General features: G+C 35.7%; 3 protein-coding genes and 1 non-coding gene across 4 annotated transcripts; 2 read left to right on the top strand and 2 right to left on the bottom strand.

Moving 5' to 3' along the window:
* Positions 1-3,403: 3,403 nt before the first annotated feature.
* UCP5 (uncoupling protein 5) lies at positions 3,404-4,967 on the bottom strand. Its single transcript, XM_007047745.3, has one exon. The coding sequence runs from the start codon at positions 4,591-4,593 to the stop codon at positions 3,628-3,630; it is 966 nt and encodes a 321-aa protein (XP_007047807.1). The 5' UTR covers positions 4,594-4,967; the 3' UTR covers positions 3,404-3,627.
* A 1,443-nt stretch (positions 4,968-6,410) lies between these two features.
* On the bottom strand, positions 6,411-6,492 carry TRNAS-GCU (transfer RNA serine (anticodon GCU)). Its single transcript has one exon. It is a non-coding gene; the product is annotated as a tRNA-Ser (tRNA).
* A 3,019-nt stretch (positions 6,493-9,511) lies between these two features.
* UBP17 (ubiquitin-specific protease 17) lies at positions 9,512-15,258 on the top strand. Its single transcript, XM_007047743.3, is given in 12 exon segments — positions 9,512-10,031; positions 11,185-12,151; positions 12,244-12,332; positions 12,698-12,783; positions 12,868-13,030; positions 13,124-13,238; positions 13,364-13,521; positions 13,896-13,980; positions 14,071-14,283; positions 14,388-14,449; positions 14,530-15,139; positions 15,141-15,258. Coding segments are annotated over 12 exon segments (2,835 nt in total). The 5' UTR covers positions 9,512-9,768; the 3' UTR covers positions 15,165-15,258.
* A 1,218-nt stretch (positions 15,259-16,476) lies between these two features.
* On the top strand, positions 16,477-18,577 carry LOC18611474 (ribosomal protein S5 domain protein). Its single transcript, XM_007047742.3, has 5 exons — positions 16,477-16,881; positions 16,965-17,080; positions 17,165-17,270; positions 17,369-17,422; positions 18,105-18,577. Exons 1-5 carry the CDS (start codon positions 16,579-16,581, stop codon positions 18,261-18,263), a joined length of 738 nt encoding a protein of 245 aa, XP_007047804.3. The 5' UTR covers positions 16,477-16,578; the 3' UTR covers positions 18,264-18,577.
* Positions 18,578-18,737: the final 160 nt, after the last annotated feature.

Raw genomic sequence — 18,737 nt, 5'->3', positions numbered from 1 at the left:
GGTACAAAAAACTTTTATCTTTACGAGTAGGTAATACTTTCGTAACATTCAATGTTTGTTTATTGATGGAAAATTGACATTTCTTTTTGCTTTTGGCTTTTAGAGTTGTTCGTGGGCGGGTTTAAACCTAGCTTTTACTATATAATTAATATGCCTAAACTATGTATCAAAAAATCATATGCCTAAACCTATTCTAATCTGAAAATTAGAAGTCAAGTTTGAGGTAGGCCTAACTCTTTAAAACTCAAGTCCACTTGTTAAACTCTTCGTTTTTCTTTTAATGAAGAAAGAGGTTTGTTTCAAATTGAATATTTATTTATTTTTAATTCGTTTCTAAATTATGTTAGGTTTCATTTTTTCAATACCCACATCTCTTTATTTTTTATGTTTTTTTTTTTTACTTTTTGACATTAAAAATATATTTTATCAATGTTATTAAATAAATTTTAAAAAAAATTAAAAATAATAAAATCGAAACATTTTTCTGAATCTCCATGTAAGCTGAAAGTGGACATCCAATTTAAAATGGATGGAATACCTATTTTAAACAAAAAATGGTACATGCATTTTCCATTAAGCAAAATGCTATAATAATTAAAAAATTTAAATTAAGAAGTGAGAGCCTAGAAAGGAAATTTTAGGACTTAGATTAAAGAGGATCTTGCAATTCAAAGTATATGAGAATAATAAAATTATACTTTCAAGCATTTGATTTAACAATAAATGTATGCATCACTTGTTTAAATAAATTTAAAAAAACTTTAAAAAAATTGAAAACTATTAGTAAATATATATAACGGGACACAAGCAAATATAAACTTTAAAAGGAAGAACAAATATAAACTTTAAAAGAAAATTGAAAACTGTTAAGTAAATAAATAAGTAAATATAAATTTTAAAAGAATATTGAAAACTTTTATGTAAATAAATATAACGAGACACAAATATCAACAAACAAAAAAGAGTGAAAGAAAATTAATTAAAGTAAGCAAATGATTTTATATTGAATTAACAAATGAACTCTATATTAATGTGACTGATTCATATATTTATAGCATAGCATGCTAATGATAAGATGATACATTTTATTAATGCTTGAATTTGATCATGATAAGTGAAAAAATCTTATTTACACTTGAATTTAATCTAGATAATATATTAATCAGATAGCTTTATTTTGTTAATAACTTGATTAACCTCACCTTTCAAGTGTTTAAGATTCATAAATTTATTATAAATGAATTTCATAAAAAGAAAATGGTGATAATTGAATGAATTAAAATAATAATTGAAACACTAATGGAGGCGAGGGCGACAGCGCACATTGTAAAGTAATTTCGTTGAAAGTTTATTGGGTCCAAGAAAGTTGTCAACCAACGATTATAGATGCGGTAATGGTGCCAGGATGAGTGTTGAGCAAACCCGGCTGGTTGGTGCCACACATTCATTGTCCCCCCGCCTATTGTCTTGTCTGGACAGGTTTATGTGCCGACTACAGCCTAGTACTATGGAAAGTGTAGGAAGAACCAAACTCAACCTAAAAAAAAAAATGAAATCTTCTTAGCTCTTGCCTGATTTTTCTCTCTGGGGTCGTATTTGGATGAGATGTTTTGTGAATAATACTATGTAATAATTCAGTGATCAAATGGCGAGTTGTTCTTTTCAGCGTATAAAAGAAATTCCTTCAATATCTATGGAATTTGTTTGTAATTCATTTAATAAATTAAAAGATATAATAAGTTTTAATGTAAAAGAATGGAGTTTCAATTCGAATTCTCATTCTCATATAGTCAATGCTTAATTCGTACATGACTAAGGAAGGGGGATAAACTTCATTCTTTTGTTTAAAGCTCAAATCAGAGAAAAGAAAATTTCTACTCGATGGCAAAGGCAAAAGACTTTCAATGCCAATAGGAGTAGGACCCAAAAATTGTGAATGGCTATTATATTCGGCAATAGTGACAAGTAACTGCTTCAAGATCGGCCAATCAGCGACGCCCTGTTTCACTGTTTTGGACAAATGCAACATTTTTTCTTGAAACGAACTCGTGTGGGGTAGTCTTTTCTCGTCGGTAATTCAGACTCATCCCACATCAACCATCAGAGGTACCTAAAAGGAAGATACAAGTCGACATCAATTGATTGGGACTATCTTTATGATTGTTTGCTAAGAGCGTACAGTTCCCTTCATTTAGGTTTTCGCCGCGTAGTGATTAATGAGTTGGACACTAACAAAGTAGCAGTGGCCATCGTTTTAGGTCATTTTTAATTTTCAAAAACGTCCCCCCATACTTCATAAGGTAATTGCAAAAGAAGCTGCCCCTAAAAGCTCCATTTTCTCACCTTATACTCTCCAAAATTTCAATCACCATATCTCGAAATTTCCTTGGGACTACTTATAATTATTGATTTTCATCATCTGTGCCAAATAGATGTCAACTGAGAGTAATAGTACTATAATTATAATTAATAAAATAATATAAAAATGTTAGCAATTCTTAGTTCTGCATGTACCCTTTTAAAGTTAGGGGAATAAGTTAAATGTAAAATTGGGAGTGCATGTTTTCTTTTTTAGTAAAATATCTTGATTTTTTAAAATTTTAATTATAATTCCACACAAATCTATTAATTTTTCAAATAAATATTTTATTTTAAATATGTAAATAATAATATTATTTAAATATAAAATATTTAAAATACTTTTTAAAATTTTTTTCAAGTTAGCCGGTGTCGAAACTGTCAAATCTAACAATGCTCCCTTGGGGAACACTAGATCGATTCTCCTTTGGGGAGCACCACTCTGCTCCTCAAGAGAGCACCGATTTAAGCTCCCCAAGGGAGACGATCACCAGATCAGCTCCCCAAGGGAGCAACAGATTGGTGCTCCGTAGGGGAGCGTCGGTCATCTGGATTTGTTCCTCGGCTAGGTTTGAGCAGGAGATGACCAATCAATAGACAATATTTTATTTGAATAAAAAAATTAAAAATTATAATTTATATAATAATAATTTTTAAATTTGATGGACGGTAAATTTATCTAAAAAAATTGTCATATCATTAAATTAATAAAAATATTAACTATTGATTAACATATGGGTTTATGTGTCTAACAAAAGTTTTTTTTTTGAGACGGATTATCTAATTTAAAGTGATGAAGATATTTTACCCTTTTTTTTTTTTGGCTAAATGAGAGTATTCGTGGTTATGGTTATTCAACTTTGATCAGCCGTGTAATATTGGTACTATTGTTTTTGGAATTCAAAATTGTAACATTCCACATAAACAATGAAAACCACCCAGAATAATAGCTTATGCTAATATTTAATTCTGGGTTAAGAAATAGAATACCAGAAACAAAAGCTATAAAACGGCAAACAAAAGAATCTATTGGAAGCCAATGAAATAAGAGCAAATATTATATGGTGATCTCAGTATTAAAATAAGAATCCCAGATATAAACATTCTTTCATAATCAGACGCAAGACAAACTCTGCCTCCAGATTCCAGGGAATACTAATTTTCCCTTCGTTCCCAATTTTTTAACCACATAAAACGGAAAACCCATTACGTAACTTAAAACATAGAATTCCTAAGATTCTTTTTCATCATCGTCCTCGTTGATATATCTCAAAACTCCTTAAGCAACTTCCGAACCTGTTCCAACGTGACAAAAAGCACCACCGTAAAAGGTCCCTGTCTCGAGATCGTTGGTATAAATCCCTTATACAAAGCCATGGGCCCTTCCGCCTTCACCGTCTTGAGAGCACAATCCAAAGCGCCAGCATACGGCGGCTTTTGCCCAGGCTCCACCTTCATGTTCATAACCCTAGTCTTGATCACATCAACAGGATTCGAAGCCACCGCCGCCACAAAACCCGCCGAAAAACTCGCTGCCACGTGTGTCCCAAGCCCGTCTTTCATCAACCCGTTTTCCAAGATCATTTCTTTTATCTGATCGTAAGAAGCCAGCTGCGATGCCGTCACCAACATTGCACGGTTCACCGTAAGCGACGATCCGCGCCACAGGGAAGTGATTCCTTCTTGTTTGCTCATGCGGGTGATAGCGTCAATAACGCTGGTGTAGTTACGGCGTTGAGATAGAGGGAGACGGCCATCAGCTTGCATGCGAACCATTGCCACGTCAGCTGGGTTCCCGACGGCTGCGCCGATCCCTCCGGCAATTAACCCAGCGGCGATTTTACGGGACAGAGGCATGGTTTTGGTCTCCTTGTCGGTCCATTTTTGTTTCAGGATGTCGTACAGTCCCATGCGGGTGGTGGAATAGAGGGTCTGGCGGAGGACAGTGGCGGAGACGCCGGAGAAAAGAGCTGCCACGCCTTCGGTTTGGAAGATCCGGATTCCGGTGGCTACTGGTCCAACGCGCACTGCCGCGGATGGTGGCACGTGGATGGAGGAGGAGGTAGCGGTGGTTGTGGGAAAAGCCAAAGCAGGGCGGAGGGTTTGGACAGCAGGGTTCGGGACTTGTGTTTCACCCTGGAGTTGCATTCGGACTTTGATTAAGTCAAGCGGGTGGGTGGAACATCCGGCTACAATTGAAGCTATGCCTCCTTCAACAAAACCTTTGAATCCCATTTTAATTCTCCAAAAAAATCTAAACTTTTTGTTGTTTAGGAACCTGATTCTTTAACAAAGTTTGCTTGCAAAATAACAAAACAATGACCTTTGTTCAAGGCAAAAGAATGAACTAAACCGATGGGTTTTGTTTTTTTTTTTTTTTTTTTTTAAAAAGAATTATGGTCCAAAAACAAAGAGAAAAAGATTAAACTATTGAGACCAGTTGGAGTTGGGGTTCATCTCACTGGAAACCAGGAGATGGGAATGGAGACCAAAAGCTATTGAAGAAGAGTGAGGAACGCAAGGCCTTTGAGACATATGCTGGGAAGAAACTCTTTTTTTCTTTTTTTTGACAAAGAAAAACAGTAGAAGCAAATGAATGGATGGTTTAATTGTGAGACGAGGAAGCGTATTTATAGCTGCGCGGAGGCTGGTCGCGTGGGGGTTCAGCGAAGCCAGGTGGGAATGCGGCTGTTACGCGAAAATTGGAACTGGACAACATTTAAAAATTTGGGTGGAGACTCTGGGCTGTGTCTACTTGTTGACGCGTTTGTGCCTTTGGTCTAGTTGGGCTGCCTCAATTCTTCACCTCTCATCAAAGCATTTGTTTAAATTAAATTGGAAAGTTCCTTAATGTTTCTTTTTCTGAAGTTGCCATTTGCCAACGTTGGCTCGAGCCTGCCACGAGTCTATCAGGTAAAGAGCGGGTCCATGGCAATTTGAGAAGTTTTGTTAAATTCAAATTCAAATGTCTGGCCTTTTATTTTCATAAAAAAAATGTAAGACTTCTTAAGCTTTTGTTGATTTTTGTTTTCGTTTTTTTGGTTGGTGAATGACTCAAAATTGGGGGACTCTTGCTTCTTATGATTGGTCGGTCTCACTTCTTACGTGCGACCTAATTTTAGCTCTTTCATATCATACTTCGTTTCTTTGTTATTAGCGAGAAAAAAGAAAAGGGAATCAAAGCATCATAATATTCTAAAAGAGAAAATCACAATACAATTCAATATGTCAATTAAAGAATCGGCTTTGAAAGAAATTTAACCCTTGATATATGGTTTTTATCATTAACACTAACAATTTCTAAATTTGTTGTGATTCCAATTTGGTACTTGCAATTTGCAAATTCCATTGTCAAAATAAAATTAATTGTACTTAATAACTAGATAAAAAAATTACTACTTTTTGGTTCAAAATTGACAAAAACATTGATGGCCTTTTAATTAGGCTTAATTATCAACTTCTACTAAAGAAAGGACGCAAAGAAATTAGTACAAGCCAGAATCACATTTTTATCTCACCAAAGAGAAAACAGCCCATTTTCTATGACCATTTGTCACAGAGACAATGATGGATAGAAAATACAGGGAAATTATATACTTATCGAAACATTTTTAAAAGCTTGAACAGATCCCACCTAATTAGTCAATTAAAATCATCATAATTTTTTCAGTAAGTGTTGAAAGAGTTTGGGGGTTAAAAGTGACAATTTATGGCCATTAATTTAAAAATCAATAAAAAAATATATTGAAGGGAGAAGTGTCCAGTGCGAGGGGCCAAATGCTATTATTGACTGACTGGGATTCCGATCTCCCACTTGGAACTTGGAAAGGTCATTTTGGGGCTTCTGCGGTCCTCTAAACGCCATCCACGTGTACGCATTAATTAAGTGTTGACAAATACAATCTTATCAAGGATGGACTTGACTGACCGGGTCAGGTATGACCCGCTTTTGGTCAGTCTAGGTGAGATTTGGGGCAGGCTTTCGAGCCGCTTGACTTGTAGCCGTTGGGGCCCAATTTTTGAAAAGAAAAGTTATAAGTTGAAAAATTTTGCGTCGCCTGAGAGATTCGAACTCTCGCGGGAAAATCCCATGTACTTAGCAGGCACACGCCTTAACCACTCGGCCAAAGCGACGGGTTAGAGAGAGACACTAAAGTATCTGCCTTTAACAATACATTATAATACTAACATTTTGATGATAGTTGACATAAGTAATTGGTGGTGGATACAATTGGGAAGATAAAAAAAGGGGCCGAATTAATATTAAAGTTATACTATTAGCAACATTTAGAAATAAAGGAGAATTGGAGAAAATTAAAGACAGAAAGTAGTATATGGTCAAATTATGAGAAAGCATATATTCTTTTTCGTTTTTTTTTTATTTTATAATGCATAGAGAAATTTAAATATAAATTTTATTCGATTCTTTGCATTCGTAATTTCTTTTTATTAGTCAATTTGCATGATTGCAAATTTTTTCCATTTGCAGATCTTACAAAGTTGTGCTCTTCTTGATTTTGATTAGACAACTTGATTATTTCAACATAATACTATAGATCTATAATTACAAAAGTAAGAATATTCAAAGTAGGAGGGAAGAGAAGAACATATAAAATATCAATTTCCTTTTTCACTTGTCTCCTGTTTAAGGCACCCTGTGACCTGTAAATTTCAATAAAAGAAATTAGAAAAAAAAAAAAGACATTCGTTTTTCTGCCAGCATATCCCAAAACCATACATTTTGATTGTGGAACATTATGTTTTTATATTTGACTGACGAGACATGTTTTGCCAGTAAATTTCATCCTGATCATAAATCCGCTGCCTTGCGCCGTCTAAGGAAAGTCGAACATTCTTTTATGAGTGGAGTGCAAAGGCTCAAGAAATTCTTTCCTTTAAAAGGTAGTGGTAAGCTTCTGTAACACTCCTGGCCAAGGAACATTAGCCATGATGCTTGGAGGTTGTGGTAGTTATTGCTTTTGGATTGGCTCATGGTTTGATACCATTTGCCGGACTTGGGTTTAGGTAAACATCTAAATCAACATAAACGAAGGACTCCATTTTCACTCTTATTAGATTTTAGCTCTCCCCACTCTTACCCTTTACAACTAGATACTTGAAAGTCAAATCGGAACCAAACACAGGCTCTGTTGTTGTGAGAATCGGGCTGAACACCAGTGTATATTGATTACTAGAACAAGATTTAAACATAAACAAAGACAGGTCTAAGCCTAATGATATTCGGAAGGTCATCAGCCATAAAATGTTTCATTAACTCAGGTGTAAAATCCCATAATCTTTTTATTGAAAATCCAGAATCATCACTTTTTTAGGGAAAAAGTTGCACTATATGAAACAAAGAGGGACACGGGGTGCATGAACAGCAGCAGGGTGGAAATTGGCCAAAGCCAAAACGGAAACGGGCAAAAATAGTGATGAAGAGTTGTTCATGTCCGTCCAAATGCTTGAGTTTGTTAAATATATTAGAATAATACTAAAAGAATCGTACTCTAACAAAATAAAATACAATTAAACTGGACAGAGGCGGGCTTAGACTTGGAAAAGGAAAAACATTGTCCGGGTTGACCTGAATCGGGCTAAAGTTTTTCACCTAGACAGGCCGAGGGGCCCACGATCAGCTCTACTTAACCTGCACAATTATCATTTTTTTCTATTTAAATTATGTTTAAATTACTACTAATTATTATTTTAAAAAAATAAAAAAAATCGAAATTTACTCTTCAAACAAATAAATCATGAACCAACAAATAAATTAAATGCTCAAATATTATTCTTATTTTAAATAATTTTTTCGATTTTTTGTGACCCATTGCAGCATCCGGGTGGAAAGTGCGCACGAGGTAAAGGAATCTGTCTGCAGCCCACTATCATTCCAATTGCCAAATGCGTCAACCTTTCGCTCATAGACTGCAACAACGAAAGTCCTCTTAATTAAAGTTCTACACGTGATTTCCAAAGACAAAGTTTGAAATAACGTCGGGGAAGAAAACCACATATAATGTTCTGTTGGCACTGCTGAAAGGTAAAAAATTTAATATATAGAGTGTACTTCATATCAAATAAAATAAAGATATAGAGTCTGGCACTGGGGTTGGCCCTACCCACTTATAACCTCCCTTTTTGCCAGAGGAACAATGCGGACTCCGATGAAGTTCATTGTCAGAATGGACGTGAATAGATCTTGATTGCTTTTCTACTTTGGTGGCTATTAAATGCAACACTGTAGACTGTACTTCACAAAGCTCTTCCAAATTCCAAGAGCATGGACTTAAGCGTCGGTATGCCTATAATTATAAACACTTGGCTTTAGCTTATCTTCTTAAGCTTATGTATTTGTTTTTAGTTAATATGTTATTTGGGCCACCCACATCTGTTGTTCAGTTCAAATGCTTGTAATAATTTTTGTTGTGGTGTTCTTTGTTTCTTTGCCACCTAAAACATTCTTTATTTTTTTGTGCATACTCTTTTTTAGTGGACGGGTTGGGTTTGAGACGAGCAGTTATCTAACTTGCCTATAAAAATTAGTAGTATCTACTCATATTTTTAGAAATTAAGACATTATATTGTTGTTCTTTATACTTCTATTTAAATTTCACTTGTCTAAACTCATTACTATAATAAAAAAATCAAATTTAATTAAAACTAAGCAAGAAATAATAAAGTGTATTAGCAATTTAAATTTATGACTTGATTTAAAAATAATACTAACCGATTATTTCTTTAGTTTTTGGGTTACTATTTTGCCTTTCCCATATTATTCAAAGAAGAAAAAAATCAAAATTGATTTTGTAAAAATGAAATATTTTGAACATAATATTTTTTAAAAATTATTAAATTATTAAAAATAATATTTTATTTTATTTTTATTAAAAAGCTTATATTTTATTTTAATTTATTTTTTATAATTAATTATTAATTATTTAAAATAATTAATTAAAATATAATTTATTATTTATATTAAGTGATATTATTGATATAATCTTGACTTGACACAATTACGAAACAATTTTGTAATTTACCGGTCTATGCTGAGGGAGGCCAAACACGGTAGACAGCGAAATCCGTTGTCAAACGATAGAAAAAATAGAAGTTTTTGTCTTTAACACGACAAGACAAAATAAGAAACCCCCGTAAAAATTAATAATAGCAAACGGTCAAATTTGCTTTCTCTCTTTCAGATCCGACCAGATGCTCAAATCCTCGCCTCACCCTAACCACCGCCTAAATTTCCCATTTTGCCCCTCCAACCACCAGCACTGTCACCGCCAGCGTCGTCGTCGCAGAAATCTATGTATAACAAAGCCACCATCATCCTAGGTTTTCTCTGTTCAGGACTGATCCTCGGCGCCGGCTAAATAAAGTGGAATAGAATAAAATCTTAAATAAAAAATGCTGGTTCCTGGATTTCTGGGTTTCAACGGCGTCTTTTTGGTGTCGTTGCTGGTTGTTTTTCTGGTAATCCGGCATAAGTTGAGGAATGCGGCGGCGAGGAAAGAGGAGGTTACGAGGTTGCTCGAAATGGTCTCGCATGAAGCCGCCGTGGTGGAGGCTCAAGCCACCAATGAGTACGGTTACTACCCCAAGAACCAGTGTGCTGTTTGCTTTGCTCCTACCACAACGCGCTGTTCTCAGTGCAAATCTGTTCGTTACTGGTTCGTTTTTATTTTTCCCTTTTCTTCTTCTATTTAATTTTGACCTAAATTTTACGAATAGGATTGTCATTTTGGGCAATTTGTTTGTGGTTGGTAGAGAGTAGGAGCTACTTACTTAGTTTCAAGAATTTACAGTTGGGAGTAATTGCAGCTGTTGAGGGTGAGTTGAATAATTAGAAAGATGAAAAATTTATTGCGGCTTTAGAGGTGGAATGGCAGGATATATGTTTGAGGGGAAGAAGTTAAAGCCTTTAATTTTGATGGAAATGATTGGGATTTTCCCATTTTAGTTGCGTTTTGATAAACATTATAATTGGGCATGGTAGTTGATTTTAGTGAAGTTTTGATCTTAGGTTGTGTAAACGCTTGTTAGATTGATTGTTCTTTTAATCAAAGATTAGGGAATAGATTGAGCTGAATTACTTCATTTTCCCAGGAATGGTCTATATAGTTATCAGATTTATTATAAGGTTTGTATGGTGGTGGTATTCTATGTTCATGATATTAGTGTTTATTGGGATTGTTTTGAGAAGGAAGTTGGGAGGCCTCTTTTTTCTGGTGTTTAGATGAGTGGGTGAGAAATAAAAATCTACCTTTCTGGGGATGGACATTGGGTAGATTCATCTTAGGAATGCAGGTCGTATTATGTGCTTATCAGTAGCCACTTCTGGACCATTTATTGAAATGCTGCTTGTCAATACCATATTGCTAGATACGTGTGCTTACTGCTTGGGTTCTGTTGTTCAGCATCATTCTTGCTGGTAAATGGTACTCTTCATGCCCTTATATTATAGAGCTCATGGCACCATGAGAGAAAGAGTGCTTTAAAATTTAAAGATGTAGAAGAGAAAGCCCGGTGTTCATCTTCCGTTTAGCTTAATTAAATTTTCATTCAACTAGTGGATTGGCTATATGAATCCCTTTGCTTTAGCTTAAACAAAATTTGTGCTGCCATTCTTTTTAAAAGTTTTGGCTGTGCTTTATCATGTTGTTATGTCAGTTTTTATCTCCCTTAGTTTGCTCTGCAAAATAAAATACAAGATGCATGCATTTTCTTGTAAATGTCTTTAGTAATTGTACTGGATATTCAGATATGTTATTGTGCCATTTTCACCCTTTTTTGGTATTGACTTCTTCGTTTGTTCGCATGTAGTTCTAGTAAGTGTCAAATAATTCACTGGAGACAAGGCCACAAGGATGAATGTCGCCCCCCAACTGATTTTGCAGTAACAAAACAGTGTGGAATTCACAGTAATGATTTTGAGGTGGAAAGAATATTTAGGACAGCATCTGACACTTCATCAGTGGTAGGAGATGATGATATTGATGCTAATCTAAAGCCTAATGCAGATGCCAAAGCAACACATAATGGTTTTGCTCCACCCAGTTCCTCATTGTTAGCTGGTGTGAGTCCATCTGGTGCCAGTAGTGAATCATTGGTTAATGTCTCTCCCAGCAGGACACTTCTGTCTGGCCCTAATGACGAGCTCGGGAGGCAACTTCCTGATGATATTGCCACTGCTATATCTAGAAGCAAGACTGCTGCTAAGAAGATGGAAGAAGCTATCTCACCTTCTTCAGAGTCTAATTTGACCTATTCTGTAAATAATCTGAGCAACTTAAATATGAAGAAATCCACTCATAACGCTGAAGAGGTTGAATTTCAAATGCCATTTGCTAAGGGCAATAATCTCATGTCTGATGATGTCCATCCTGCAAAATCTGTCTATAAGAAGTCAACAGTAGCAGTTTTGTCTGAAATGTTAGTTACTGATGCATCCAAGAAAAGTAACTCAGCATCCCTGAGCTCTTCAAGGCCTAAAACTGTACCTAATGATAGGGAAGATGATTTGCAACCTTGTGAAACCAAACCTGTCAAAACTTCCTCATGTAGTGCTTCTGATGATCATTCAACTTCAGCTGCTGGAGGGCATTCTGTTCCCAGTTCTAAGTTGGGCTTGCCGGCAAAAAGTAGTGCTACCCCTACTTTGCCACAGACTGGTAGTAATGGCTTAAAAACATCAATGCGGAAAGCTGTACAGCAGTTTAAAGCCTCCAAACAGTCAAAGTCCTATCTTTTTGGTTTTGGTAATGAGTTTAATGTAAAACACAATTACAAGGTAGTTTCCTTATTGTTATGTGTTTTTGTTGAGAGTCTCATAGTTTGCTATGTTGTATTGTGACTTGAGCACTTTTTGTTGTGGTTTGACAGATAATCTTTCCATATGAACTATTCATGGAACTTTACTCTTATGATGCGGTGGAACTATGCCCATTTGGCCTTAATAATTGTGGGAACAGGTAATCTTGATATTTATATAGGTTTTAATTTCAGCTCATAACAGGTATGTTTTGTCCAGAGAATGGTTTCAAGTAGTGTGCATTTTGTGAAATTTATTTTGGTGCTAATTTAGCGTGCTGGAACTTATGTATAGCTCTTCACCTTTAAAGTGCAAGACAGGTAAAATGATACACTTGATGCTTAGATATGATATGTCACGGAGTTCTTGTCCCCTTCTCCCCCCCCCCCCCCCCCCCCAAATATTAACCTCTTATCTTTTGAATTGTTGTTTTTCCTCTACTATGATTTGGTGAGGCATGTTTTCTGTTCAATAGTCAGTTTTTGAGTTGCTAATTTTATACTTTTCCTTTGAAAATTACTGCAGTTGTTATGCTAATGCTGTGCTTCAGTGTTTGGCTTTTACTCGGCCACTTACCTCATACCTTGTCAGAGGGCTACACTCTAGAGCATGCAAGTTTCTGGTCATGACTTTTTCATGATTTCATTCCTCATTCATACCTCCTCTTTAATATGATGTTCATTGTTGCTGTGCAGGTCGAAAAAAAGAGTGGTGCTTTATTTGTGAGTTTGAGTGTTTGATTTTGAAGGCAAAGGAAGGGGAGTCCCCTTTGTCACCAATCAGGATATTATCCAAAATACAAAAAATTGGAAGTCATCTTGGTCCTGGGAAGGAAGAGGATGCCCATGAATTTTTGAGGTGAACCAACTGTTAAAAGTACTTTCTTTTTGTATACTATTTTGGTATAACCTTCTCAAATGTGAATTAGACTTCACATTAGTGAGATGGCAGGTATGCTGTTGATGCCATGCAATCTGTTTGCCTCAAGGAAGCAAGGGCTGCAGGTCCTCTGGCAGAAGAGACGACTCTAGTAGGCCTAACTTTTGGAGGTTACCTTCATTCCAAGGTTGTTCAAAATTCTGATGCTACATTAATGTCCATTTATTCATATAACTTATTGTTATTTGATGGACATGAAGCAATTGTGATTTTTGCTACCTTGTTCTTAAATTATGATGATTGGGTTTTCAGATAAAGTGCATGAAGTGCCTTGGTAAATCTGAGCGGTATGAGAGGATGATGGATCTACCTGTTGAGATTGATGGGGATATTGGAAGTCTTGAGGAGGCACTTGCACAGTTTACAGCTACGGAAATCTTGGATGCAGAGAACAAATATCATTGCAGTAGGTTCGTTGCTTTTTAATTTGCCATGTCATTATGTTGTTAATATTTTGCATGTTACCATGCTTGTTGGCCATTGTAGCTTATTGTTAGTTATCCTTGATTCTAGCCTGTAATTTTAAAATCCCAGCTGATCTAATATTGTGTTATGGCTTTTCCATCCCAGTTTTGGCATAAATGAACTCTGACTATTTGACTGTCATATTATTACAGTGATTGTTGAAATCTCACTTCTGTGGCATATTTGGTCCTACTGTGGGAGTTTTGTTAGGATTGGCACGCAATTGCTGCTCCATGTTCAAAGCAAATATAAAAATTTCTAGGGGTCACTGTAACTGTTTGAGCTTCTAGTGATAAATTCTCCATCCTCTTGTTATCAGGTGTAAATCTTACGTCAAAGCAAGAAAGAAGTTGACAGTATTAGATGCGCCTAATATTCTCACCATTGTTTTAAAGCGGTTCCAGGTAATTTTATGATGGCAAGTTTCTATTTTTGCGCTTCCATGTACTTTATTTAAATGTCAAACTCTTGCTCTACCATCCGTGCTTTTGCAGTCTGGCAACTTTGGGAAGTTAAATAAGTCGGTTCAAATTCCTGAGGTCCTTGATTTAGCCCCATATATGAGTGGAACAAGTGATAAGGCTGCGGTTTACAATCTCTATGCTGTGGTTGTTCACTTGGATGTTATGAATGCTGCCTTTTCGGGACATTATGTGTGTTATGTGAAGAGTTTCCATGGGGAGTGGTTCAGGATTGATGACAGCACAGTATGTACCTTCTACTTACTAATATATATGGAAATCTACCTATCTGAAATCATCATGAGATGTATCACTGTACATAAATTTGACTTGTGCAGCCTATTTTGTAGGTAATACCAGTGGAGCTGGAGAGGGTCTTACTTGAAGGGGCGTACATGCTCCTCTATGCGAGGTAATGTGTAAAGAAATGGTGGGTTTTTCTAAAGTAATTTTCTTTTCAGCACAAATAACTTTAGTTCTTCAAAATTTTAGGCGCTCTCCAAGGGCCCCTGCTTTGGTAAGAAACAATCTTGAGTGTCATGGTTTGAGGTTCAAGAAAAGGAATTTGGAAGCTGTTCCTTGTAGCCAAAATACATCCAAGACGAGATCTGACTCTAATTTTTCAAGGTTGGATCCCTCTATAGCACAACGGAAGCATAAGTATCCTTCTGATACTTCAACCCGAAAGCACCTGTTTGATCAAGAAGATTGGAGGTTTCATTCAACGCAAAGAACTCCTCCAGCTGATTCGTCGAGTGAGAGTTCTTCCATCTTCAGCGGCTCATCAGATGCAAGCTCTTGCAGCACAGCAAGCACCAAGGACTCTTCAAGGAGTGAAGACTTCTCTGATTATTTATTTGGTGACATGGGACCCGAATGGTACAGCCAATATGGGATTTCATCAGATTCAGGGGCGGAGATGGATGGCCGTGATCGGTGGCTGGAGAGGGATGGGAACTCCACATTTTTGTACACTGACTCAAGTAGACATCGTAGGAATAGTAACAGTAGAGCATCTGATTTTGAGCAAGTCGGCTGGTCTAATCCTTTTGATGTAAGATCATCCGGTATTGCATTGAGGAGAGCAAGCGTCGATGGATCATCTCAAACGTTTTATTGAGGTTTGAGTTGACATAAAATCGAGCTTTCAGTTATTTACTTATTGTTGTAATTCAAAAAGCAGTAATCATCATTTTTTTTATCCCTAAAATTACCTTATAATCTTCTACTTTAAACTCTCAAGTTTGCTGTCCATGCGCGGTTGGCCTGCCCAGGTCCGTAGATCAGGCCAGCTGCACCTTTTGACTGACTTTGGGGATAAGATTTTGAAGCTCAAGCCTCGTCCGGCCCAAGCTGTTTATCGTGTATTAAAAGAAAAATCTACTTAAATTTAATTCTAAACTTTATTTAATAGTAATAAAAATATTATTATAAATTATATGTATTTTTTGTTATCTTATGATGATAGAAGATCAAGAAACACAAAATAAGTTTTTATACTTGATTTAAATTTTCAACTAAATTTTAATTTTTTTATTGCATCCAATTGAATCATTTAACATATATTTATATTTATTAAAATCCTTATTTAGACAAAAATTTGTCATGCGAGCTATGTGACTTAAATGTCCATCAACTGTCTGTCTACGTGGATAATTTAAACTAGTGGCATGTCTTATATGGAAAAATGTTTGCCACGTGGAGGACCCAACTATTGGGAGGAAAGTTAGACCTCCTTAGAGACACATGGAAATTCTCATAGACTAATCAAATTAAATAGAAAAATTATAGAAGGTTAGGATTGGACCTAATTTATTATTGTAGTATGATTCAATATTACATTTTATCATTGTATTTTGATTTCATTGAATTTTATCACCGTACTTTCGTAACAGTAATATTACAAAATAGAAAACAAAGAAAATTATTATGATAATAATATTAAGATTCTTTTTTCTCATTTTGTCTAACAATCTTTTTATACTATCTCAATTCAATTGGAATCTCGTGAAACAAACAGAAAAATCATCTAACTCATTTGATATTATTTTTTATTATCTCATGAACATTTGTCATTTATGAAGTTTCCATACTTATTTGATCAATAATACTTTTAAAATGTATAAAAGTTAATCTTCGTAGTCTCGTCGACTAAGTTTTGATTCCAATGATGAGTTTTTAGAAGCTTTATAAATATCAAAATCAACTAGTTTTATTTACTTTATAAAAACATTACAAGTAAACATTTATACCCTTTTATTTATTTATTCAATTTAATGATTTTTCTAATAATCGGAGAAGGCGAGAAGCCCATTCATTATTCATCCATTTTGTTGGGAAAGAAGATGAAAAGAAGCTCCAACCAGAAAAAATAAATAAAAAAGAAAAGGAATAATATTAAAATGGGTGCAAACGTCGTCGTAACTTTGTCCAAATGGAAATGGTCTTTCCACTTGAAACGGCGGCTGGAAAAGAAACAAGAGCCTATGAAGTTTTTGAAACGACAAACAGGAGAGAAACTAAAGCCACCAAAACAAGCAAATGCCAGTGGCAATAACAACACCTGGCTACAGCTACTGCCACAAGCTCAACCACCGACTCTCCGCCTCGCTTTCCTCCCTCTGCACCGCCAAAAACCCAATGGTCACCACCGCCAGCAGCTCCAGCACCGCCTCCAACGCAGGCGCGTACACCACAATCAAAGAAACAGTAACATGCGAGAAAGAAATAAAAAAGAGCAAATTCATCGCCATCGCCGGCCCTATCTCCAACGAACAATCCGCTCACTCTTTCCTCAATCAGGTTAAGGATCCGCGCGCCACTCACAATTGTTGGGCTTTCAAGGTATCTAATACGACGCCGTGTTGGTAATAGTTATCCGATTCAATTCAATTCGGCTCATAAATTGACGGGTCAAAGGATTATAGGTTGGGGATCAGTACCGGTCAAATGATGACGGCGAACCTTCAGGAACGGCGGGGAAGCCGATTCATTCTGCCATTGTTTCTTCAGGTTTAGACAGAGTAATGGTGGTCGTTATTAGGTAAATTTAATTACTTTGACAATTGATTTTTCGCCATAATTAAAATTAAAAGGACAAATATGGATTTTTTTTATATGAATTCAGGTATTTTGGAGGAATTAAATTGGGAACGGGAGGACTTGTTAGGGCTTATGGTGGAGTGGCTTCGGAATGCTTGAGAAATGCTCCGACTTGTCTTGTAAAATCTAAAGTAAGAATGGAAAAGACTTTGTTGCTTTTACATTTGAAAAGTTTATTTTTATGATTTCAATATTTTGAAAGACTAATATTTTATTGGAATTTTTGTAGGTTCCGATCGGTGTGGAGATTCCTTTCGATCTTTTGGGAGTTCTGTACCATCAAGTGAGCATTGTTTTTGATTCAAAATATGTCTCTTTTCTATGTAACTTGATGTTTTACGGTTGGTTTTATCGTCTCTGTTAAGCACTTATCTGCATAAAATGTTTACAAATAGAGAGCAGCAACTTACCATTTTTTTCTCTATTAGTATGCTATAGAGTTTTGCCTACTTTAGTTTATCATTCACGTATCGCCATTGGAATGTGTATGATTCGTGTAACATCCTTGAGATGTCACTTGCTTGTTTCCTCTAACAATGGCTCACTTTTGTAGTAAACCAATTCTTTCATGTTTAGTGGTGGTATTGCTTTATCTGAAATTTTGTGAGTAATTTTGTGACTTTCTCAAATTAATCATTAGCTGGGATCAGTTAGTTAATAGTAAAGGAAATAAGCTTTCATTTACCAAGGGATAGGATGATGTTAAACTATTGATATTTTGAGGGTGACATGTTCTGCTTCCTGTACTCTTGCTCTGGATTTTTCATTTATGTGTGATATAGGTACATTGATGAAATAACTAATTACAATTGGCGTGTGTAAGTTGCAGTATTGAAATTTTCTGAATCCATTCTGTTGCTCCCATTTGCTTATTAATTTTCTTGGTCTTAAAATTGAACCTTCGATGCATCACAGGCTGAACTGAATGTTTGACTGTATGGTCATTTTGTTCTTCTTTGTTGCAGTTACAATCTTTTCAAGCTGAGGACATCAAACAGGATTATGATACTGGCAAAGATGGGATCACCATGGTTTCCTTCAAAGTTGATTTTGATCGGGTCGAGAAATTAGAAGAAACTATTAAAGCCAATTGTAGCAGAGAACTTGTGTTTTATAAGCACTGACACTGACTTTGCTATTTACCATACACAGAGATTGTCTACAATTATTCAAGCTTTGGACCAACAGATGTAGGATTGGTATGTGCTGTATATCTCTTTTCCCTGCTGAGGAGCCAATCCTATTTACATCTTCTTAGCATCTTGTTTGGGGAAATGCCTTGTGAAATTAGTCAAAAGCTAGCACAAGAAACTACTAAATTCTTTCCTGCCTAGAAGTAAAAGTTTGTTCTTGGGCTATGCCTTGATTAATTTGTTGTACATAGTATTCAGTTTGACAGTAATAATAGATCATGGGAAACCCTTTTTTACAGACTTCATCGCAAGTTTTTTAGTTTATAAGTGCTGAGTAATAACCCAATGTATTGATGCATATTGCCTGCCATGAGCTGGCTCAATTGAATATAAACCCCCTCCCTAGTGGAACAGAAAAAATAAAATAAAAAACTTTTGTTGATGTTCTTGCCAATTCAAGACTCA

This window comes from Theobroma cacao, chromosome 1, assembly GCF_053813885.1.
Source record: "Theobroma cacao isolate CCN51 chromosome 1, ASM5381388v1, whole genome shotgun sequence".
NCBI classification, from domain to species: domain Eukaryota; kingdom Viridiplantae; phylum Streptophyta; class Magnoliopsida; order Malvales; family Malvaceae; genus Theobroma; species Theobroma cacao.
Note: the sequence above shows the minus strand (reverse complement) of the source record. Positions and strands in the feature narration are given on the sequence as shown.